The following is a 26,070-nucleotide window of genomic DNA, read 5'->3' as shown; positions in this document are numbered from 1 at the left end:
GGGCTTAAGCAATATTGTACAAATGACCTGTTGCTGTTGGATGTATTCTTACAATTTTATAATTATGAAGCAAGAATTCATCCTACAAAGTAGCGGGTATTGGTTCACATTTGAGGCTTTCTATATAGTAAGCTGCATATTTCAGCAGATAGTCATTTTTCTCAGATGTTGTTCTATCTTGGTTGGAGCTGGTCAGCTGCTCATCCCAAATGTGGAAGAACTGGAATCATCAGGAGAACCATATGTGTAGCATTCCACCTGGGTTCTGGCATAAATTGGTTAAGGCAAGGGAAACCAGAGTGAAAGCATGTAACACGTATAAAATGGGAAACTTTATTTTTTTTTTAAAAAAAGCATTTGGAGAGTTGAAACCATTTTGTTCTGATGAGTTTAATGATCCTAAAGTTATGGAAGTTCAACAACTCAACCCTGAAAAAACCCACCATGACAGTTTGATGGCAATCTTCAGAGGTGCAGGAGTTCCCAGGGAGTGGTGAGAACATCTTGGTTTTAAAACTTGAAACATATTTGAAAATTATCATCTGCCTGATATTGACTTCACATTTTTAAAGCTGATTTTGTGATTGTTGACCCACATTGACCTACAGTGATTCTTTAGTCCAGGCTTTTGAAGATGTACTCCAGAGTGCCTATAGAAAGTTGATACATCAGTGTCCATCAGACAACCCATAGCTTTGTTGTGTCTTAAATTATTTCCACGTGCTTTAATTTCTTTGTTATAAACTCTTTGGCTATTTTTTGTCTTTTGAATTTTCTTACAGGTCATTACATTAGAATTTGGTTCAACAAGTTCAGTCAACTCTTATGTCACCTTGAATTGTGAATGTTAACGTGTAATTTAGCTGTGAGCAGCATCATAGCTAAAACAAAATCTGCTCCTGGCGGGAGCTGATTGACAAGCTTTCTCCAATCCTATATCACTAGGTAGCATTTGAGAATGGTAACTGAACCTATTTCTCAACCCAGAGACAAAATCAGTTGGTTCACTGCACCAGCCCAAAACCCAAAGCAAACAGCACTCAGCTGGAACCAAACACTGAACTTTCCTCATTGGCATGGTTGAGTACTACATAAGTGGTACATTTACGATGGAACCATTGGTAAACTGCAGAGGGAATCATAAAGTAATTAGGAGACCACAGAGGGGGCATGAAGAAACAATGACGAGCAAAATTATGGACATTCCCAAGGTATTCAGTAAGTATATTAAGGGGAAGATGCGATGCAGGAATCTGTTTGGAGCTGGAGGATATTGTCAAGTACTTCATTCAGGAGGAGGATGTATGAACAGAATTTGGGGAGAGGTTCTTGAGCAGGTTGACATAGGCAATGGGGAGATGATAGAAGTTTTGACAGGCTTAAAAGTTGAATGTGTTATATCACATGCCGCTGTGGGATAGAACGGAGGACATTACAGGGATTCTGATCCAAATTTTTAATTAGTCAGTGGCCGTGGGAGTAGTGCCAGAACACAGCTAAAGTGGCTTCACTTTTCAAGGAGGTGACAGAGATAAACCAGGGAATTACAGACCAATGAGTCTAACATTAGTGTTAGGGAAGCTATTGGAGAATATTCCACAAGAGAGAATTAATCTCCATTTAGACAGACAAGGTTTGATCAGGAATCGCCAGCATGGTTTTGTTAAAGGGAGGTCATACCTTACAAATCTGATTGAAGTTTTCAAAGAGGTGTTAAGATGTGTAGGTGAGGTTTGTACAATTGATGTAATTATGTTGATTTTGACAAAGCCTTTAAAAAGGTTCCATATAGGAGACTGATTAACAAGGTAAAAGCACATGGAATCCAGAGTAACTTTGCAAAATAGGTCCAAAGTTAGATTCGTGGTAGGAGACAGAGGATGGTGGTAGAAAGCTGTTTGTGTGACTAGAGGTAGATATCCAGTGGTATGTCACAGAAATCAGTGTTGAGGTCCTTATTGTTTGTGATATTTATAATTGATGAGAGATGAGTGTGTGAGGGGGATGGTAAGTAAGTTTGCAAGTGACATAAAGATTGGCTGGCTGGTTAATAGTGAGGAAGAAGGTCTTGGGTTACAGGAGGACATGGATGGGTTGGCTGCATGAGTAGATAAAATTTAAATCTGAAAAGTGTGAGGTGATACACTTCAAAACAAGTAACAAGACAAGGGAGTACTCGATGAATGGCAAGATGCTAGGAAGCTCAGTGGAATGAGGGTGCTTGTCCACAGATCTCTGAAGTTGGCAGTGCAGATTAATAGGGAGGTTAAGGAGGCACATCAGACACTTATCTTTATTAGTAGTGGCACAGATTAGATAAGCAGGGAGGTTTATATTGGAGGAGAAAGTGAGGACTGCAGATGCTGGAGATCAGAGCTGAAAATGTGATGCTGGAAAAGCGCAGCAGGTCAGGCAGAATCCAAGGAACAGGAGAATTGACGTTTCGGGCATAAGGGCTGAAGAAGGGCTTATGCTCGAAACGTCGATTCTCCTGTTCCTTGGATGCTGCCTGACCTGCTGCGCTTTTCCAGCAACACATTTTCAGGTTTATATTGGAGCTGTACAAACCTTGGGTTAGGTCATCACACAATAGCATCGCTGGAAGAAGTGAAGATCCACCAGGGTGTTGTCCGGGTTTGAACACTTTAGCTGTAAAGCGATGCTAGATATACTTGGGGTGCTTTCTTTAGAGCAGAGAAGGTTGAGTGGGGAATTGCTTATGAGGCGTATAAGATTATCGGGGGCTTGGATAAGGTGGATAAGAAGCAGCTGTACCTCTTAGTTGAAGGATCAGTAAAGAGGGGCATAATGTTAAGGCAAAAGGCAGGAATTTTAGATGAGATTTGAGGAAATATTTTTCTCACCCAGAGACTGGTGGGAATCTGGAATGCACTGCCTTGGAGGGCAGTAGTGTCAAACCACCTCACAACCTTTACAAAGGACTTGGATGAGCACTTGAAATGTCATAGCATTGAAGGCTATGGGTCAAGTGCTAGAAAGTGGGATTAATGTAGATAGGTTGACACAAACTGATGGGCCAAAGGGCCGCTTCTGTGCTGTATGACTCCTTGACTCTAAACGATCAGCTGGGTTGAATTTATGAGGGAATTAAGTTGCCACCCACTGTAGTCTTCAAAGAATGATTTGGTGTGATATGCAAGCAATGCAGAATCCTTAAAGGCAAAGACACAGTTTATTCAGTTAACAAACTGAGGTAAAAGGTAGTATCAAACTAAAAATAGGGAAAAGTCAAAATCTTGAAGTGGAAGGAACTGTAAAACGTAACAAAGGAATATAAAGAAAGATGTGTAACAACAGAGAATAGTATTTCAAATAAAACTTGAGATTGATAGAGTTATTGTGAAAAAAAAAGTACTGAGAGATACCAAATCCACCTGCTCTACCTTCATCTTTGTGTTCTGTCACATCCTCAAATAATTCAACAAGGCTTGTGAGGCATGACATATTCCTCTTAAGGCCATGCTGATTATCTCTAATCAAACTATGGTTTTCCAAATAATCATAAATCCTGTCTCTCAGAATCCCCTCCAATAATTTGCCCACCACAGACGTAAGGCTGACTGGTCTGTCATTCCTAGGATTTTCCCTACTCTCTTTCTTGAACAAGGGAACAACATTAGCCACCCTCCAATCATCTGGCACTACTCCAGTGGAGAGTGAAGACGCAAAGATCATCGCCATAAGGCACAGCAATCTCTTCCCTCGCTTCCTGTATGTAACCTTGGATATTCCCGTCTGGCCCAGGGGACCTATCTACCCTGATGTTATTCAAAATTTTCAGCACCTCCTCCTCCTCAACATCAGCCTGTTCTAGCATATCAGCCTGTTTCATGCTGTCCTCACAAATGACAAGGTCCCTTTCAGTAGTGAATACCGAAGCAAAGTATTCATTAAGGACCTTCCTTACCTTCTCCAGTTCCAGGCACACGTTCCCTTCACTATCCCTAATCGACCCTATTTTCACTCTGGCCATCCTCTTGCTTATCACATAAGTGTAGAATGCCTTGGGGGTTTTCCTTAATCCTACCTGCTAAAGCTTTTTTACGCACCCCTTATAACTCTGTCCTAAGTCCATCCTTCAGTTCCTTCCTGGCCACCTTATAACCCTCTGGAGCCCTGTCTGATCCTTGCCTCTTCAGCCTTAAGTAAGTTTCCTTCTTCGTCTTGACTCGAAGTTCTACATCACTTGTCATCCAAGGTTCCTTCACTGTACCATCCCTTCCTTGCCTCAGTGGGACAAACCTGTCCATCACTATCAGCAAGTGCTCTCTAAACAACCTCCACATTTCTTGTTTGCATTTTTCTGAGAACATCTGTTCCCAATTAGTTCCTGCCTAATAGCATTGTAATTCCCCCTCCCCCAATTAAATACTTTCCCATACTATCTGCTCCTATCCCTCCCCATTACTGTAATAAAGGTTAGGGGGTTTTGATCACTACCACCAAAATGCTCTCCCACTTAGAGATTTGGCACCTGGCATGGTTTGTTGCCAAGCACCAAATCCAATATGGCCTCCCCTCTCGTCTGCCTACCTACATATTGAATTGCGAATCCTTCCTGGACATGCTTGACAAAAACTGCTCCATCAAAAGTATTTGAACTAAGGAGGTACCAGTCAAAATTAGGGAAGTTAAAATCACCCGTGACACCAATCCTGTTACTTCTGCGCCATTTCAAAATCTGCCTCCTAATCTGCTCCTCCATGTCTCTGTTGCTATTGGGAGGGCCTGTAGAAAACTGATAAAGTGACTGCTCCTTTCCTATTTCTGACTTCCACCCATACTAACTGTGTAGACAAACCTTCCTCAATGACCTCCTTTCTGTAGCTGTGATATTATCTCTGATTAACAATACCACTCCCCCTACCTCTTTTACCTCCCTGCCCTCCCACCTATTCCTTTTGAACTATTTAAACCCTGCAACATTCAACAACTTCCAACTTGTGGAAGTAGTAGTTACAAGCAGCGCAAGATTAAGAGAAAGGTTTTAATGAGGAATGTGATCCCATTAAAGATACGTGACAGTGAGCATGATCCACAAAATAGAAATAGCAGATTTATTAAATTTCATAGTGGAGGAAGAGAACCTATTCCTGTTCCTGTGATGACTCAGATAGATGCTGAAACATAGTGCCTTTATTTTGAACTCTTCTACCCTGCTGCACTGCATTTTTGGTGTATGTACCAACAATTTGCTATGTTTTATGTCCAGAATCTCGAACTTTGATCTTAATTTCTGTGTCTGAGTTCAAGTCTCACCTGCTCCAGTGGTGTGTCGTAACGTGTCAAGACAGGTTGATTAAAAAACAATCCCGATTGAGAGAAAATGTTTCTTGGTGTTGGAGAGTCCAGAACAGACTTTAAAAGTAGAAATTTGCTTTTTGGGAAATATTTCTACAGACGAAGATTGGTTGAAATCTTGAACTCTCTTCCTCAAAGTTGCTCAAAAAGTTTGGAGTCAGTAGATAATTTTGATTTTTTTGTTGAGAATTTTTGCTTGCCATAAGAATTAAGATAGGTAGAGTGCAGAAGTGCATTATAGGCTTGAGGGACAGCTTGTCCGCCCTTTTGAAATGGGTAGAACTCCAGGATATGGTGATGCCCCAAAAACCAGGGGTTTGTAATTTCATCTCATTTTATCTTTTGTGGATGTCTGTTTAATGCCAATTCCTTTCTTCATGTAGTTCATTATCCACCATTACCTAAACAGCTCAATTAACTATACAGTCAGCTCTGCTACAACTTGCGTTTTTTCAACACAGATTGGCTAAAATGTGATTGAAGAATTTAGCCAATATTTGTAGAACGTGAACTTTCGTTACCTGAACTGGCTATAAAGTGATTCCGGCCTCATTAATTTAAATGGTGCTGCTATTGCGCAATTTTCTTTTAACACAGGGTCACACAGGAACAGAACTACTGCGTTATATCAGAACCAACTGTACTTGCCTTGGTTCCTGGTGCTATTCCCCATATTCTTACAATCCTGTGTGCAGCTTATCACAGCTTCACCGTTTGTTTTAATCCTAATCATATTATAAACCCTTTACTCAGTCAATACTGAATAATGGGAATTTGAAATGATTAGATTAGATTAGATTAGATTAGATTACATTACAGTGTGGAAACTGGCCCTTCGGCCCAACAAGTCCACACCGACCCGCCGAAGCACAACCCACCCATACCCCTACATTTACCCCTTACCTAACACTACGGGCAATTTAGCATGGCCAATTCACCTGACCTGCACATCTTTGGACTGTGGGAGGAAACCGGAGCACCCGGAGGAAACCCACGCAGACACGGGGAGAATGTGCAAACTCCACACAGTCGGTCGCCTGAGGCGGGAATTGAACCCGGGTCTCAGGCGCTGTGAGGCAGCAGTGCCACCGTACTATTCCTACAGCCTTCCATCTTGATTTGCTTCTAAGCAAGCAGCACCTGAGCTCACAAGAATTCACAACTGTTATTTTAGCCAATGCCCTGATTGTTATTTTGACCAATGGCCTGAGCGGATGAGATTCATGATTTAGACTGGTCCTTGTGCTGAGGTCATCGTTTTCCCTGTATGAAAACAAAACACTGGAGAAACTCTCAGATTGGACAACATCCGTGAAGAGAGAAATCTGAGTTAAAGTGTGAATTCTAATGATTCTTCAGGACTCAAAAATTCCCCTGTTTACTGAATTCCTGCTCTGGGTTAAAATCAGATCTGAAGATCCAGTTGCATTAAGAGATTCCCCTGCTTGGGAGAAAAATGTTGTTCTCCACCAATCCTACTAACTCCTTTCCTTTATAGAAATGTTTTAATCAGATAAATGTTTAGTGTGCATGCCCCGTCCTGCTACTAAATCAGCCACTTTATCCTTGATTATTGTTCTACTGAATTACAGCTTTCTCCAGTTGATCCTTTGCCAGATGGAGTTCCAAGGTTTATTTCAGAATTTCAGACGAGACCTGGATAGTACTCTGCATATTTATATGAACATTTTGAATTGATATCCCATCCCTGTTGTAATGTTGGTAATACCGGAATTTTTTTTGTTTCAGCAACCAATGATTTATATACCTGGAAATAATCCCATTGCTGTTCTGTTTACCTGTGTTTCACTTGCAATCCTTTCTGGCAATTTCATACCCAGAGGTTGCCATTTTACACTTCGTTATGTTAAATTGATTGTTTTAAGTTACTTTGCTCTTCTGTTTTTTTTATATAATTGTTTGTTTCCTTCATGTGTCACATATCACTCCCCAACAAAACAAAAACGCCCCCTTCATCCTAATTTTGTTATTTATGAATCTTAATCAGTTTCCATCAGTACCATGAGGTTACTTTCAATTTCTTTTGCATTTCAGTTTTTACGAGCAAGTTTTTGTCTGGAATCTTATTGAACAATTTTCTGAATGTGTATGTACATGGCATTCATAAACCTTTCTCTTTCCATCTGCTTAATGACTATCAGCTATCTCTGTCAAATCAATTACACTTGACTTTTTGACAAAGTTAAAAATCACACAACACCAGGTTATAGTCCAACAGGTTTATTTGAAAGCACTAGCTTTCAGAGCGCTGCTCCTTCAGGTAGCTGTGGAGCAAGATCATAACACAAAATTTATAGCAAAAGATTACAGTGTCATGCAACTGAAACGATATATTGAACAAATCTGGATTCTTGTTTAGTCTTTTATCTTTTAGAATGGGTTACGGGCATGGTACATTGGCGAGACCAAACAGACTGTACAACAATGAATGAATGTACACCGCGCAACAATCGCCAGACAGGAGTGTTCCAGCCAGGGAACATTTCAGCGGTCAGGGACATTCAGCCTTGGACGTTTAGGTGACCATCTCCGAGGCGGACTTTGGGATACGCAGCCAAGCAGAGGCTGATAGCCAAGTTTGGTACCCATCAGGATGGCCTCAACTGGAACTTTGAATTCATGTGACACTACAGGTGACCCCACTACACTACACACACACACGCACGCACACACACACGCACTCACTCTTTCACTCACTCACTCATTCACTCACTCACTCATTCATGCACACACACTCTCACACCCATCCATGCACACACACATGCGTGCACACACACACACATCCATGCGTGTGCACACACTCTCATCCATGCATGCGCGCATACGCATCCATGCGGGCGCACACGCACACACACTCATCCATGCACACTCTACCAAGCATGTACACATGCAAACACACTCTCTCAGGCAAACTCACACACACATGCGCTCTCTCGCTCTCTCTCTCGCGCACACACACACTCACTCACTCACTCACTCACTCACTCATGTACACACACTCTCGCGCGCACACACATCCATGCGCGCGCGCGCACACATCCATGCGCGCGCGCGCACACATCCATGCGCACGCACACACACTCATCCATGCGCACGCACACACACTCATCCATGCACACTCTACCAAGCATGTACACATGCAAACACACTCTCTCAGGCGAACTCTCACACACGTGCTCTCTCTCTCTCTCTCTCTCAATCACACACACATGCACGTGCATACACACAAGTCTCTCTCATACTCACTCACACGCGCCGCACATACACGTGCACGCACACACATATAAGTATACGGGATGAATTTGTATTTGCAGAATCCTTCTATTTTGCTCAAACAGCATACAACCTGCAGGCTAAAATCTACGTGCAGAGGAACCTCGATTATCGAAACAACACGGGCAGGGATTATTTTGTCGGATAATCAAATGCCGGATAAAACAATTTAGCCAAGCATTGGGACCTTGTGATCTTGCCGGATAATCAAATACCGGATAAATGAGGTTCCTCTGTAACACGTTATAAATTCCTACTTTAGAAGTAGAACCAGTCTGATTCAAGATTGGGATACAGACTCTAACCTCACACCTTTAATGCATTGTCTGAGCTGAGATGTCTCCTTTTTTAAATAAAACTTTAAGTTACCTTGGCAATGTGACTGGAAAGAAGTTCTGGGATTTACATGTTAATAAACTAAAACCTGCAACCCATTCTAAAAATTGAAAGACTTAACAGCAATCTAGGTTTGTTCTATATATTGTTTCAGTTGCATGACACTGTAATCTTTTGCTATAAATTCTGTACCTTATGATCTTGCTCCACAGCTACCTGATGAAAGAGCAAGGCTCTGAAAGCTAGTGCTTCCAAATAAACCTGTTGGACTATAATTTGGTGTTGTGTGATTCTTAACTTTGTCCCCCCTAGTCCAACGCTGACACCTCCACATCTTGACTTTTTGAGAGGGAATCACTGAATGGTTTCAACACAGAATCAGGCTATTTTGTCTGATTTGTCTGTGCTGACCCTCTCAAAATCAATTTGACTAGTTCTACTGACTGCCCTGTTATTTGCTCAAAGCCGGGCAAATCTCTCTTAAATGGTTATCCAATTCCCCTTTCGAAGGGTGAAACATTTCGTAACTTCAAAATTTTGGTATTATTTTGTATTAAATGGGCTACGGAAGATATTTCTCCTGAATTCTCTATTTAATTCATTAACAAACTATCTTAGATTGGTAGAACAGCAAAATGACACAAGTTGGAAGAGAGGGTGGATAGGTAACAAATGATGATCAATGTAGGAAAATGTGAAGTGATCCATTTCTGTGGGAATGACATAGAGAGATCATGTAAAACAAGGGGTGCAATTTCAAACAAGGTGCAAGAGCAGGAGGACCTGGGTGTAAATGTCTGAGTTATTAAAAGTGGCAGGCCAGCTGGAGAGAGCAATTAACAAGCATTCAGCATCCTAGACTTTATTAATAGGCACATAGAGCAGAAGACCAAGGAGGATATGTTGAATTTGTGCAAGACAGCTGGAGATTTTTAAAAATTAGATTGATTATTGTCTGCCTCTAATTACTGTGATTCTCAAGTCATGTGCAGGCAGATCAATGAAGGATGACAGGTTTTCCTTACCTCGAGAACATTAGTGAACCAGTTGCATTTTAATCATGGTCAACAGTAGTTACATGCTATTAGACTAGCTTTTTATTATATTCAAATACTCTATTTGCCATGGTGGGATCTGGGCACATGTCCCCAGAAATGTACCTTGGACGTTCTATGTAACTAATCCGATGACGTTATTACCACTACATCATCACCTCTCAATTGTGGATGCCACAAGTACAGACAAGAGTACATTGGAAATGGTGCTGAAGAAATGTACAAGGTTTGTTGGGGAAGACACGATTAATCTCCCAGATGTAATAGTGGCTGAAGGATCTGAACTGAAGGGAATTTATATTAGGCAGGAAATGGTGTTGGAGAGACTGTTAGGTCTGAAGGCTGATAAGTCCCCTGGACCTGATGGTCTGCATCCAGGGTACTGAAGGAGGTGACTCTAGGAATCATGGATGCATTGGTGATCATTTTCCAATGTTCTGTAGATTCAGGATCAGTTCCTGTGGATTGGAGGGTGGCTAATATTGTCCCACTTTTTAAGAAAGGAGGGAGAGAGAAAACAGAATTATAGACCAGTTAGTCTGACCTCAGTGGTGGGAAAAATGCTGGAGTCAATTGTAAAGGACGAAATTACGACACATCTGGATAGCAGTAACAGGATAGGTGAGACTAACTGGATTTGTGAAGGGGAAATCATGCTTGACTAATCTTCTGGAAATTTTTGAGGATGTAACTCTGAATATCCAGTGGATGTAGTATACGTGGACTTTCAGAAAGCTTTTGATAAAGTCCCACGTAGGAGGTTAGTGAGCAAAATTAGGGCACATAGTATTAGGGGCAAAATACTGACATGGATTGAAAATTGGTTGGCTGACAGGAAACAGAGTGGTGATAAACGGCTCCCTTTCGGAATGGCAGGTGGTGACCAGTGGTGTGCCGCAGGGATCAGTGCTGGGACCGCAGCTTTCTACAATGTACATTAATGATATAGATGAAGGTATTAAAAGTAATATTAACATTTGCTGATGACACAAAGCTGGGTGGCAGGGTGAAATGTGAGGAGGATGTTAGGAGAATACAGGGTGACCTGGACATGCTAGGTGAGTGGACGGATGCATGGCAGATGCAGTTTAATGTGGATAAATATGTGGTTATCCACTTTGGTGGTAAGAATAGGAAAGCAGATTACTACCTAAAGGGAGTCAAGTTAGGTAAAGGGGCAGTACAACGAGATCTAGGCGTTCTTGTATATCAGTCAATGAAAGCAAGCATGCAGGTACAGCAGGCAGTGAAAAAAGCTAATAGCATGCTGGCCTTCATAACAAGAGGAATTGAGTATGGAAGCAAAGAGGTCCTTCTGCAGCTGTACAGGGCCCTGGTGAGACCACACCTGGAATATTATGCGCAGTTTTGCTCTCCAAATTGAGGAAAGACATTCTGGCTATTGAGGAAGTGCAGCGTAGGTTCACAAGGTCAATTCCCGGAGTGGCAGGACTATCTTATGCTGAAAGATTGGAGCGACTGGGATTGTATACGCTTGAGTTTAGAAGGCTGAGAGGGGACCTGATTGAGACGTACAAGATTATTAAAGGATTGGACACTCTGGAGGCAGGAAGCATGTTTCCGCTGATGGGTGAGTCCTGAACCAGAGGACACAGTTTAAAAGTAAGGGCTAGGCCACTTAGAACAAAGTTGAGGAGAAACTACTTCACCCAGTGAGTGGTGGGTGTGTGGAATGCTCTGCCCCAGAAGGCTGTGGAGGCCAAGTCTCTGGATACCTTCGAGAAAGAGTTGGCTAGAGTTCTAAAGGATAGTGGAATAAAGGGTAATGGGGATAAAGCAGGAACAGGATACTGATTGAGGATGATCAGCCATGATCATAATGAATGGTGGTGCTCGCTCGAAGGGCAGAATGGCCTACTCCTGCACCTATTGTCTATTGTTGTTCTGGGGAAGAACAACTTCAGTTACCAAGATTAGAGAAGATGGGTCTCCTCAGCTTAGAGTGGAGAGCCGAAGGAGATTTGTTAATGGTTTACAAAGTCATGAGAGGCCTGGACAGAATAGATGGGGAGAAACTGCCCCTGCTCGTAGAAGAATGGAGACACATTTAGTTATTTGCAAAATAGGCAGGTACAACATGTGCAAAATAATAATCTTACACAGTAAGTGATTCAGGTCTGGAATGAGCTACCTGAAAGTATGGTGGGACAGCTTTAATTGAGACATTCAAGAGGATATAAGTTGAATACTTGAATATGAAAAATGTGCAAGGTTATGGATAAAAGGCACTAAGTTTTAATACTGGTTTGGAGAGCCATTGCTGACACAATGAACAGATTGAATAACTTCTTTCTGCACCATTATACTTCTGTGATTTAAGATCCCTAGTTTTGGATAATCCTAGAGATGAAAGCATCTCTTCTGTTCCTTTGATAAAATGGGCTGTTCTGTTAATCTCAAAGTTGTCTTGTTCCTCATGACAACTTAGATACTTTAAAACATTTCACCGAAATGTTGTTAGTGCCTGTCCCTTTAAATATTTGTTATTTTCATCCTTGAAGCAGCTGTGCAGTTAGGCCACTGCTCATGTGGAAGCAATCGGAAACCTAACTTGTGCACTTCATTTGTACCCTGTAAATTGAGCCTCTCCTCTGAAGTTTGTGCTAATTGCCAAGTCTTGTTAAGCTGTTTCTTACATAGGATGTCTACTTGTTCTTACTTTGACTGTCAGGGACCACAAATTGACGGGACTCTTCATTTAGACAGACAAGATCATAGTTATGTGTATGTTGCAGCTGAGATCTAACTGCTAGTACTATGTAATTTAAACTAAAACAGGTGTACATATTTGGAAAGATCACTGTGGGGGGGAGGGAGAAAACAGTTATTTTACATTTTATTGTGAATTGCCTTTTTTTCAACCCCTTTTAAAAATTGCAAGCTCATATCTGAAACAGGCAATTCAATTTATTCAATTTTTGAACATCTAAACATCTTTTAAATCTAAAAAGAGCCTAGCATTGATTATAATTAATATTAGGTACTATGGTTCATTAGCTAGCCAATGATGGTATTTTTTCAGTTGTAGTTTTAGTATCACACCATTGTCTTTTCACACTGTCTCCCTACCAGTAACCTTCCTCCTTTTGACCATTTTCTATCTCATTAACTCTTGTCTGCTCTTTTCCCTTCCCCTTTCATTCTCATCTCTCCTCACCACCTGTTCTCCCTACTTTCCCTCCCACATCTCCTCCTCTTCCTCCCAATCCTTAACCTCTTGTCCCACTCGCTTTTCCTTTCTCCATTTACTTTTTTTGTTCTTTCCTTCCCACATCCTTTTGTTCCCGTTGCTGCTCCTTCCTCCTCCGTTTTCCCTCCTTACCTCCTCCCCACTTCCATACCCTCCCCTGAATTGACTCTGCAATTGGGCATGAAGCTCCTGTTAATTTTCTGTCCAATGTAAGTTGAACAATGTAAATGCACAGATCTTTAGACCATTGCTGAATCCAGAAGTGCAACAATTTGTACTGACTAAATTGTTTAACTTTAACTGTTAGAATTCAATATTGCTGTAATTTAAAAATAAACCTATGAATCTAAATCAAGCTGAGAATTAGGCTCTATCTCACTGTGGTACCGTTTGTAGAGTTTAAAACGGAGCTTTCCTCAGGTTGAGCTTTCTACAGCACAGTTTTCAGTTCTGTACCCATACTTAAATCTAGTGAACAGTGATGGACAGAAGAGAAAATCTGACTGGGCAAAACTCTGTTGTTCCTGTGTAAAATTCAGACCTATAAGGGTGGATTATTAGGAGGCAGCTTCAACTTTGTTTGATTTTATTTTCTTTCTTTTTTAATTTCTTATGCTGCATATTGACCAGGATTTTTCTTTGTCTTTTTGTCTTGTTTATTCGTTCTCCAGTCTGACCAGGTACAGGTCACCCCCAGCCCCAGTGTATGTATTATTATTTCATTTTCTGCTATATTCCTTTTGCATGCTTTCATACTGCTTGTGGGTGGTACACTCAGATTATTTAAATTCAGATAATCCAATGTACAGCTGTATACAATGTAATCATTTAACTGCCGCATGATTGTAAACAAGCTTAGCTATCAGTGGAGTGATGGTAATCAGAGGTGTACCAAAGCACTGTGCTTTAAGTATGTGGTATATTTGACACAGTAACCTTGTGTTTCCTTTCTTTTGCCTCAAAGTACTTTGTTCAAATCTCTCATTTCTAAGAGCGAGGACGGGGGTGTCAGTGCGGCTGCTGGCCTTGTTGTAAATTGACCACATGTATGATGGCACATCTGCCATGTGACTTCCCTCACAATGGTACATCTGCCACATGACCAGTTACACTGGATGAAGAGAAATGAAGACATGATCTGCAGCCTGTGTTTCAAGCTCCCTCCTCCTTGTTCTGTCTGTCATGCATTGGCTTCCTTTTTATCTGTCTTTTTGATTTTAGAATTTCTTTTATATAAAAGAGCAATTGGCTGCAACTACCCATACTAATTATGCTGGATACTTATTTGGTTAATGGCATGATATAACTTTGTAATTTGGGGACTGGACCCTTCAAAACAACCCATCTAGAATTTGATTGTAATTAAGCCATTTTCCAAAATGTAAGTAGGAAAGAGATCGATCAGTGGTGGATAAGAGTTGAAAACACTGTTTCAGGGTTCTGTACTCAGTCTCTATGAAATTCTGGTGTTTTAAATTTACCATATCTTGTTATTGTTAAGCTAAATAATAAATGGCTAGATTCTGATAAACTATTACAACCTACCTATGTTAGGAGAAGATTTTTGCAAGGCTGTTTGTTGGATCTGGCCATCATTCTGCTGAAGTTAGTGTTTAAATCTAACTACAGATTAAAATTATTATTGAAGCAAAAATGATTTAGAAGTGATTTATTTGGATATAAGTTGCTTTTTATTTTGATGTTGAGATTCTGATTTCATTTATTTTAATTTGTTCCTGCTGATCAGCTCAGCACAATTATTTGAAGGTTAGCCTTTGCTGACAATAATTCCTTAAAATGAAATGTGCAAGGTGCATTGACATAATTCTAAAACAAGAATAATTAAAGACGAGGTTATAAATTAATTGGATACTCTTAATTGTTCAGTTTCACTCTGAGTTATTTCCTATGATTTTGGAATGAAATCCTTTGTTATTTCAATCCATGTGCTTTGATGGGATGTACAGGGTTTTCCCTAATGCTTCTCCAGACCACATGCAATATTGGATTAAAAAGTGTTTTTTTTTGTTTTGGAAGTTGTATTAGCTGGATGATTGAACCTTACAGAGCCAATCCTGGCCTTAATGTAATTTAAATCTGATTTGGTCTTATTGCATGTTTGCAATCAGGTAACTAATAGCCATATCTATAATAACCTAGTTAAAAAAAAAATCACACAACACCAGGTTATAGTCCAACAGGTTTATTTGGAAGCACTGGCTTTCAAAGCGCAGCTCCTTCATCAGGTGGTGGATGACAACTACCTGATGAAGGAGCAGTGCTCCGAAAGCTAATGCTTCCAACTAAATCTGTTGGACTATAATCTGGTGTTGTGTGATTTTTAACTTTGTCCACCCCAGTCCCACACCATCACCTCCAAAGCATGACTATATTAACCTAATATCACATTTTGATACCCTCGGAAAGAATTTTGATAGATATCCTCTAGTTATGTTGTCAGAGAGAAAGAGGATTGGAACAGTACAAGTGATGCTAGGACTATTGGAACACAAATCAAAAACAAAAAGATTGGGGAAGCAGAGTGGCTTTAAAGATTAAAACGTTTTAGAAGAAGGTGAAGAATTGGAGCATTCAAACATTTAATTGGAAATTGAATTAGTAATATACAAAGCACTTAAATAGCTGATAAATCCTAACTCTGTAATTTTGATTTTTCTTGTACAGGTGGTCACTACTATCTAAAACTCGAATGTCCCTCCCACCTCTTAGTGAATGTGCATACTTGTGCATAAATTGTTGGAATGTAGTCCTCATCATGAAAACAAAATTAATCTTGCCCTCTCCTCTCCATGTCGAGATTTCTAATAAATGTTTGTGTAAAATTTAATCCTGTAGCAGTATTAAGTGATTCCTTCTAATCAAGCACTCCAATGACAATACAGCAGACTCACTGGTTCAGTGAATATCTGAACCATGTAGTCTGTTGTAAGTGCTGGGTTGCAACAACTGTGTCCCTGGGTTTGATCTGCAAGGTGGAAACATTGTCCTGGTGTCTCGCTCCTTCGATTGCAGAAGATTGCTACTGAGAAGTGTCATTGTGTGGATGCCAGGTGAAGAGGGAATGGGTTCAGCTATTCAGTCCTTTGTGATTTAGTAACCTCCTCGTGTTGGACACTGAGAGAGGACAATGGCTATTGTGATTGGAGCTCCAGAAGTCAAATTATATCCAGGGACTTGAGTTAGTGCTTTTGGGAATGAAGAAGCAGGGGCAATGTTGCCTAGTTTTGTTTTTAAAATGAGTAATCTGTTTTGGGGGAGCGATGTTAAATTTTAAGATGTGGTCTCAATACTGCTCGTACATAAAGCCAGATGTGGTTATCTGTGTTACAGAATGCTAGCATTCAGTGGACTGTGCACAGAGAGCCTGGATAGAGACTTATACCACTGCATTTTGTCCAGTGAATTCCCAGACTCAGTCCATGTGCTGTTTCTTTCCATTTTGGGTGGAACGTATTGGATGGGAGGAAAATAGAACGTAACTCAAATCAGATAAATATTCTTTCGTGCATTTCCCAATATTGGATGACTGAGTTGAATCAACTGTGGCCTTTAAAGAGGTCACTGATGGTTTTCTGATCCTGGGAAAGAAATGCAAAGAAAGAGAACTGTGGAGGGAACAGTAGCAATCAGATAATAATTCTAACTTGGTATTAGTTGTTTTAAAATCTAGTGATGTGTTTCAGATAATTATGTTTTCTAAAACTCTTCTTGGGCAGTGGATGAAAAATATCCTGAAATCTAGTTGCAGATTCTAGGGGTGAGTGTTACAGAGACTGAATCATCAAACCAACAGATTCACACTAATGGACCTGATGTATGTTTGTGAATGAAGTAATTAATTCTGCAGCTTATCCGAACCAGGGTATTCATTTCTGCAGAATTACACACTTGTGCTACAATGTTATGACAATATATATCCTGTAATTTCAATCCTGTTTTTTTTTGTTTGTTTGTGTTTGCCTTTTGTTTTCTTTTCTCCTTTAGCCTCCGGCCAAATTCCTCTTACCAGAGATGAGAGTATCTGATGTTGGAAAGAAATGTGTAGTCATCGACTTAGATGAAACCTTAGTACATAGTTCCTTTAAGGTACTGCAAGTTCTTTGTTTATTCTTTGTGTTCTTCTTTAACTCAAGTATCTTTTTCAGTTAAAGCATACAAATCCACATTGTCAATCTTAATTCTGTTTTGAGGCGGAGATGAAATGCATGAGAAGTAATTAAGAGCATGTCACTAAAATAGAGATTGCCAAATTTATTTTAGCATGATACTTTAATATTTTAAAATGTTTAGACTGTTCAAAATGGTCAGAATCTTATTTTGGTAACTTCACTACACTCATGTGAGGATAGTATTCTCAATGGGCAAGTTGGGAAGAATCAGATGGAGAAAGATTTGAAGGTAGACTTGAAAAGGACAACTTTTATGAATACTTGGGGAAAGAGCAGGAAAGAGTGGGAAATTTGAAAAGTTCTTTCCATTTCCAAGAGGTAGCTCAGGATGGGCTGAATGGTCTCCTTCTGTGCCATATAAAATTGTAGGCTACTTGAATGACTTCACCTTTAAACCCTAATGTCTGAAAAGACTTTTGCCTATTGGTTAATACTAATGTCTTTGGACCTGCATTCAAATTCAGCCCGTACACAAGAGTAATATGAAAATGCTGCTTTGCTTTTGGGGATAATGTCTGGGATGTACCTCATACAGGCCCTAGCAAAGTTGGGTGTGTATTACAGCTCCAAAATATTTTGAATTCAAACTTGTATTCAGGAGGCCAACACAATGGATTGTGCTGGCAATGAAACATGGAGAGTCATCATCTGGGGCTTTTCATTGATGATACAAAAGTAATGGGCACTCTACTTTTATGTCTGGCTTTTCCAGATGTGACTGGGAAGTGCTTAACTACTTTGTTTGACATTGTCATTTGCTTGACTTCAAGCATTTCCATTCTCCAGTACTTAGCTATTTCTGAATTGACAGTGTAAAAGGAAATCACCAGAAAGGGAAGACCTCTACTTAAACAAAAGATTTCATTCAATTTCCTTTGTCCTGCAAAAGGGCTGTTCATGCAATATCAGTTGACCACCAGCTAGCAATTGGAAAGAATTGAAATAAAATAAACCCTTGCTCACAATAATGACATGTGCTTGCCTGGGTTTCAGGGCACCTGTTCTCTCATTTATTATGTGATAACTGAATTTAAATACAGAATGATACCCAGTTGTGTTAAGATTTAAAGTTCTTACGGTGAGGGCAGTAAATTAGTGATGTTGATAATGAGTATTTGGCTGTAGAGTGAAGATACTCCAGCTTGCACGCTCAGGTCACTTGCTTTCAATGGGTAATTGTTATTGCAATACAGAACTGTTTACTTTCACCATGTGCTTCATGAAGAATTCATTTTGTTGGCAGTAAAACTAAACTTGGGCATTGGTAACTTAAGATCTTGGATGACTGAAATAAACTAAGGCTTCTGTTTGATACTGACAAATGTCAGGTTGTAACAATAAGTGGATAGATTCATGTGGCAAGTTTGTTTTGATGTGACGAATAAAATGTGGCATTTGACTTTTTCTTCCTTACTCCTACCCCTTCTCTCCTGCAAGCAGTGATAGGCTTTTATGGGTTATAGAAAATGTCCTGAAAAATGGATATTATGACAGGAAGGCTATCAAAGTGTCACTTTTTTTTATCCATTTCTGGGATCTGGGCTTTATTGACTGGACCATCATTCATTGCCCACCCCTAGTTGCCCCTGAAACTGCCTTCTGGACTGCTGTGGTCCATTTGATGTCACACAATGCTGTTAGGCAGGGAGTTGAAATCAGTGACAATTCTTGATGTAACAACAAATTTTGGAAGATGATCATAACAAGCACACTTAAAATTGACCCCATTGTTCAATCTCATTTGTGATCCCTTTAGGTGAAATGTAGGAGCTATAAACACAGAAAACCCAGAATGTCTAGGCATATATAGGTTTGGATAAGATAGCAAAGGGAGCAAATTTACTGAGACCTTTGTGGAGAGTACAAAGTGCAGGGGAGAATCTCAAGAAAGCAATTAGAAGAGCAAACAGGGCCATGGAAGAACAACGGCAGGTAAAATTAAGAAGAACTCCAAAATATTCTGTAAGTATACTAAAGGCATGTGGAAAAGAGTAGGGGCCATTAGGAACCAAGGGGAGATCTGTGCATGGAGCCAGAGGACATTGGAAGGGTGTTAAATAAGTACAGTTGGTTCTGACATAACGTGATAGTTCCGTTTTTGTGCGAGCTTGCATTATAAGAAAATATTGTAATAGCCGCACTGTTGAAACTAAGTGCTGGAATCACGTTACGGCCAATACAGATTAGGAAAGTTTGTGTTCTACAAATAATGATCTAAATTCTCCAATCATGTTAAAGCCAATTTGGATTGAAGAAACACACGTTTTAGCAAAACTGTACTTAACTTCTGTCTTCACTCAGGAGGAATAGGATGCAGGTACAAAGTTTGGGGAGGAGGACTGAGATTCTTCAGCAGTTTGTCATAAAGAGTAAGGAAGTATTGAAGGTTTCAGCAGGTTTGGAGGTGGACAGAACCCCAGGTCTGGATCACTTGTATCCCACGGTACTGTGGGAGGAAATTGCTAAGGCTCTGACTAAACTTATAATTCCTTTCTGGCCATAAGGCAGGTGCCATTGGATGAGAAGACAGCTAATGTGGTTCCACTTTTCAAGACGAGTTAAAGATTTAACCAAAGAATTACAGATCAGTGATAGGGAAACTGTTGGAGAATATTCTGAAGGATAGTATTATTCTCGACTTAGAAAAATAAAGGCCAATCAGGAATAGTCAGCGTGGCTTGGTCAGACACGTTTGATTTGTATCTTTTAAGGTGATGATCAGGCATATGTCATAGAATCCCTGTAGGATAGGTGGAGGCCATTTGAGTCTGCACAGACCCTCTGAAAAGCATCTCATCCAGACCACCCTGTGTCGATAGAGTCACATTTACCATGGCTATTAAACCTTGCATGGACATCCCATGGCCAATCCACCTAGGGGTTGAACAGGGTGGATAAAAAGCAGCTTGTTCCCCTTTCTTGTTTTGAATAACAAGGGGGCATAATTTTAAAGCAAAGGGCAAGGGTTTTAGATGGATTTGTGGGAAAAAATTTTTACTCAGGGAAGTAGCAGTGGTGGGAAATCTTACAACTAAAACTACATAAAAAGGACAACAATCTTTTCAAATGCCATGATATTCAAGGCTTTGGATCAAGTGCTAGAAAGTGGACTAGATTAGGTAGGTTGGTGCAGACTTACTGGGCTGAAGAGTCTCTTCGGTGCTCTATGACTGAAGAAGTCCCTCTCATAAACCAGCAGAGATGTGTAGCTGGGAAGCGTTACAAATAGTGAATCGAACTGAGAACTGCTGAGGCCAGATTCAGTGCTGATGCACTTAGGGTGGCTCGCTGTGGGCAAGAAATGAAAAAGAAAGACTTGCATTTTCTATAGTAGTTACTTTAGTTGTCATGTTTCCTGCTTTACAAATTGTGCACAGTAAGTTCCCACATAAATGAACAGATGACCTTACTTTCACTGATGCTCGGTGAGGGATCAGTATTGACCAAGACACCAGGGAATTCTATTCCTTTTCTTTGCACCGGTGACGTGAGAAATTTAACATTGAGCTGAGAGGCAGATAGAGCTTTGGATTGACATTTCAGCCTCGATTTCACTACACATGTCAGAGTTTGTGCTTTAGTCTCTGGAGTGAACTTTTGCCCACAGTATTCTGATTTAGAGGCAAGAATCATTGAGCCAAACTGATATCTTAATGTCCATCCTTGATAAGTTCATTTCATTGGTTGCATTATATTAAATCCCTTGACCATTTTCCGTCTCCACTCATCACTGCAATTTGTTCCACAGAATTTGCAGCATAGAAACTGATCAATCGTCCCAACTAGTCTTTGGCAGTGTTTTATGCTATATAAAAGCCTCCTTTCATCCGTCTTAATCTAATCCTATAAATACATCTTTATATTCCTCATGAACATCTATGACCACTCCATGTAGTGGAAGTGGAATATGGACTCATGCCTCTGATGTATGAAGTGCACAGACTTTGCAGTCTCAGACATGCTGTTTTTAGGAATGATGCCATGTTGAAGACCATTTTAGCTTTAGAAACCTGGCATGAGCAGTCTTCATTCATGAACCTTTGCAGACACCACATTCATATTTTTATCCTTTAAAGCTTCCGTTCCTTAAAACATCCAGCTACCTTTGATTGTGGAGCTCAAAGGTGTATAGTCTGGAACAAGGGAGACTATTCAGCCTGTTTCAGCATTCAGTTAGATTAATTACTAATATGTATCTCCTCTTTATTTATCTGCTTTGGTTCCATATCCCTTAATGTCCTTGCATAACAAAAATTTATGAAATACATTTTAAACATTTTCTATTAGATTTCTAATCTCAATTATTTTGGGGAATAGGTTCAATATTTCCACTGTATAAAGAGGCATTTCCTGACAAGCCCTGAATGGCCTAGCTCTAATTTTAAGATTATATTCCCTCTTGTTCAGGATAGCCCCATGAGAGGAAATAGTTTCTCTTTATCTCCCCTACCAAATAATTATCCACATCACTCAAAGCAACAAGTTCTATAATATTGAGCAAGTCACACTGATGAAATAAAATTACTTCCAATGCTTCCGTGGTGTTGGAAACTCAGCCCACGCAATCTGACTGAACGCCCTTCCTTTTAAGCATTTAGCTTAAAATATTGTTATGTGAAAATCCTGCAGAATTGGCTATTTTCCAGCTATGTACCATAGAGCCTGCTTACTTCTGCTCTTGTATGGAGCGCCCTCACATGGTTTCTCATTCATAGCAGCAGTTCAGTTTTTATTTCGCGTGGCCAGTGCTGTCATAACCACACAATCTGCACTTTGGAAAATTACACATGTTTGGTCAGTCTTTTGTTTACTTGGCAGTTCAGCTGTATTGGTGCACTGATGCATGTTATCATATGTGCAGGATCCAAAGTTCCATTTCTACTGTTTGAACTTGTTTATGCAACTAAAAGAACTGTGAAATGAAACTTTTATAGAAAATGTGCAGCACAGGAACAGGCTGTTCAGCCAAACTGATCTGCATTGGTGCTTGTGCTGTACACCAATCTCTTCCCAACCTAATGCCTAATCCTATCAATATTTCCTTCTAATTTTTCACTTCCATATACTTAATTAATTTCCCCTGAAGAGGTGTCTATGCTATTTTTGTTTATCACTCCAGGTGGTGGTAGTGCATTGTACATTCCAGCCATTCTATGGGTGAAAATCTTTCTTCTGAATTCCTTTTAGATTTGTTAGTGACTGCCTTTATATTTATGGCTTCAAGTTTGGTTTTCCCTGAAAGTGGAGCTATCTTCTCACCCTCTATCCTGTTGAATCATTCATACTTTGTGAAGACTGAAGTTTGCACAGCAATTTGTTCTCCTTCTGCCCATCAATCCTGCCCTCTACTGGTAAAATCAGTGAGTAAGTCATTCTCACAGATCCAGTAAGCAAATGTCTGACCCTCTTTATTCAGTTGGCAGCTCCTTCAAAAGGTATGAGAGTTTGAATCCTGCTGTGATTTGAGTCTTAGCTAGGCTTATCCTCCTCTGTGGTACTGTGGGAGTGCTGAATCACCAGAAATGTTGTCTCAGTTAGACTGAGACCTGATTGAATGGACCTCCATACTGCTACCTCCTCTCCAGAAAACCGTGCCCCCCACCACCACACACACACACACACACACACACACACACACACACAAGCAGAGAGTACTTTGATGTCTTGACCAACATTCACCCTGCAAATAAGTCATTTTTTTAAAAAAAAAAAGACCTCTGTAACACTTTATTCACTTTGTGTTTGGGATGCAGGGGATGCTGTCAAAGTGTACAAGGTAGGTTAGCAGCCAATACAGTAAGTAGATAGCATTGAAATACGAATCAGCCATGATTTTCCAGAATGGTAGAAGGTTCTTGTGGCACAGAAGGTCTATGTCCAGATCCCACCTGCAGAGATGTGTTATCACATAAAATCTTTTTGAATGGTGCGAACTGGCCCAATAAGCTGAATGGCCTTGATACTGTGTTTCTCATTTGTGTACCGATCCTTAGTTATTCTGAGAGGTTGGTGGAGGACAACACTGCAGACTAGTAGAAATTTTATAAGGATGATGCCAGAGTTGAGAAGTTAGACCAATTAGGACATATTACGTAGGCTATGGCTCCTAGAAAAGAGGAAGTTGAACTGTGACCTTTTAAAATTTTAAAAGGGTTTGATGGTGTAGATATAGAGAAGATGTTTCTGCTCGTGGAGAGACCAGTGCAAGGAGTCATTTGGAGAAGTGTCTTTATTTAGACGATGTCTTGAAGGTGGAATTTGCCACCACATGGAGGAGGTGAGGTGAATAGTATAATACATTTAAGGATAATCTGGAAAAGCACAGGAGGGAGAAAGGAATAGAAGGGTTAAGTAGGAGTCAGATGCAGTGAATGCTGGAGAAACACAACAGGGTTGGCAGCATCTGTGGCAAGAGATAGAGTTCATTGTGGTCTCAAACTTTAACTCAGTTTCTCTCTCCACAGATGCTGTCAGATATGTTGAGTTTCTTGAGCATTCTATTTTTGTTTCAGATTCACAGCATTTTCAGTATCTTGCTTTTATTTGGGGGTCAAATAAGAGGTGTGGTACTCTGGCCAAACAAAGCACAATGCACAAAATAAATCTCAGCGGATCCAGTTCTGGTCACTGCACTTGAGGAAGTATGCTTCAGAAAGACAGTGCAGAAAAATTTGAGAATGGTTCAAGGAATGAAGGAGTTGAATTAACTGGGTAGATTAGAGAAGCTGGATTTGTTCTCTGTGTTGAGGTTTGATTGAGATGTTGCATGTTAAGAAATCTGGACAAAGAAGATGGAGAGTAACAGATATAGGATTGTTATTCAACGTGCAAGAGGAAAAGCAGGAGACTGGTCAACGGTAATGACACTCGTTTGAAGAGTTGGTACAGATATGATGCACTGAATGGCCTGCTTTTGTGCCTTTAAATGGTCTGGGAATCTCTGAGCAATTCATCTTGGCAGAAGGGTTCAGAACTAACGGACACTGATATAAATTGATATAAAGATTCAAAACTACAATAGGGAAACTTTTGTTTGTAATCTAAGGAGTGCTTAGAATCTGGAATTTGTTTCCTGGGAGTCTGGTGGAGGCAGGTTCAGTTCAGGCTTTCAAAAGGAAATTGAATAAACACTCACTGAGGGGAAAAGTGCAAGTTTGAGAGAAAAGGGCAGACTTATTGGATTGATCATTCAGAGAGCTTGAATGGATTTAATGTACAAAATTGCCTCCAATTGTTCAGATCCATTCAATGATCTTTTTTAAAAATTCTGAATGGCCTGTTTGGTGCTGTAATTACTAAATAATTGGGGTGTTAGGGATAAATGGGATGTTCGAGTTTGAGTTTATAACTTGTTCATATAAATGTCTCTGGCTCGGCCAGCATTTATTGTCCATCTCGAATTGCCCAGAGAGCAGTTAAGAGTCGGCCACATTACTGTGGGTCTGAAGTTGTACGTAGGCCAGACCATGTAAGGACAGCAGATTTCCTTCTCTAAAAAACATTTGTGATCTAAATGATTTTCTCAACAATCAGCAGTGGTCTTTTTATTGGGTTCGAATCTCACCATCTGCTATGGTGGGATTGAAATCCATGACCTGAACATTAGTTTGAGAATCTGGATTGCGCTAGTCCAGTGACATTGTCAGCCACCTCTAAGAGAGGAGAGAGCTCACTTGGTGAAAATGGGTGGTCAGGTAGTGGGAGAAATCTGAAAATGTGGTTAAGCTTCAAACCTCCTGCTGTTGAACGCTCATCTACTGGACTCGCTGCTCAACCATGGATCTTATAGGAGGGAAAGGACTTTGACGCTGTAGCTCAGTACAAACCAGTATCTGCAGCAGACACAGGCATAACCACATAGTACCATGGGATGCATGATAATAGCTTGATCTGGAGAAAATGGTTAACTTCAATTTAGTTTTCTGTTGCCAGTTGAATTACAGGCACGAAGGATGCACAGTGAATGAATTAGAACACATTCAACAAAATGCCCTAACTTTATAATTTTGTGTGCAGAAATTTAGATTAGAAATAATCATTGATGCTGTAACATTTTGTTTCTCAGGTTCAAATCATCTCTGTGAAATTAATAGAAATAAAAGTCCACTACACACAGTTTAAATTATATGTTTGCAGTTAAACTGTGCTAACAGAATTAGAATTTGCACATTTAATCATGCTGTATATTGACTGCCTTCTGTTTATTTACAGCCTATTAACAATGCTGATTTCATTGTTCCTGTTGAGATAGATGGGACTGTTCACCAGGTAAGAAATCCTATTGTAAACAGTGTTATCCTTGTTCGTGCAAAGGGATCAAATGTCAGAGGGACCAGGGCTCGTGTTTGGTTAAGCTGGTCATCACGTTCAGAAATCAAGCTGTTCACATAAGATCAATGATGTGGAAGTCGCATTGAAGAATCATGAGTAACGAAAGAATTGAAGGGGGTACAGAGGGGTGAGATATGGAAATAGAAAAACCCGTGAAGTGAAGTGACTAAGTAAAGGGTGAAGGATGGAGTTGGTAATTACTGGTTGCAACAGCTGTTTGTGCAATTAGTTTAGATTAAAATGGGGATTGCTTAGTAATTGTGCAGAAATGACAGAATTGTGCAAGAAATCAGAGATCTGATGCCGCACAGCAGACATCTAAGGTCACTGG

At 40.2% G+C, this 26,070-nt stretch overlaps 1 protein-coding gene across 4 annotated transcripts in view; it reads left to right on the top strand.

Annotated features, from left to right (window-relative positions):
• ctdspla (CTD (carboxy-terminal domain, RNA polymerase II, polypeptide A) small phosphatase-like a) overlaps positions 1-26,070 on the top strand; it is a 270,808-nt gene that overhangs the window by 187,507 nt on the left and 57,231 nt on the right. For 2 of the 4 annotated variants that reach the window (XR_006311761.2, XM_043690860.2), the window contains exons 3-5: positions 13,890-13,922; positions 17,224-17,325; positions 25,620-25,676. Coding sequence is in view for 2 of the 4 variants with exons in the window: in XM_043690860.2 (XP_043546795.1) it covers positions 13,890-13,922; positions 17,224-17,325; positions 25,620-25,676 (192 nt within the window). In the remaining 2 variants the exon portion in view is untranslated. The remainder of the gene's footprint in view (positions 1-13,889; positions 13,923-17,223; positions 17,326-25,619; positions 25,677-26,070) is intronic. The other 2 variants (XR_006311762.2, XM_087987633.1) reach the window with 1 other exon arrangement.

This window comes from Chiloscyllium plagiosum, unplaced genomic scaffold (genome assembly GCF_037043375.1).
Source record: "Chiloscyllium plagiosum isolate Xiang-an unplaced genomic scaffold, Cpla_swu_hap1 HiC_scaffold_5, whole genome shotgun sequence".
NCBI classification, from domain to species: Eukaryota; Metazoa; Chordata; class Chondrichthyes; order Orectolobiformes; family Hemiscylliidae; genus Chiloscyllium; species Chiloscyllium plagiosum.
The sequence above is the reverse complement of the archived record's forward strand: the minus strand, read 5'-3'. Positions and strand labels throughout refer to the sequence as shown.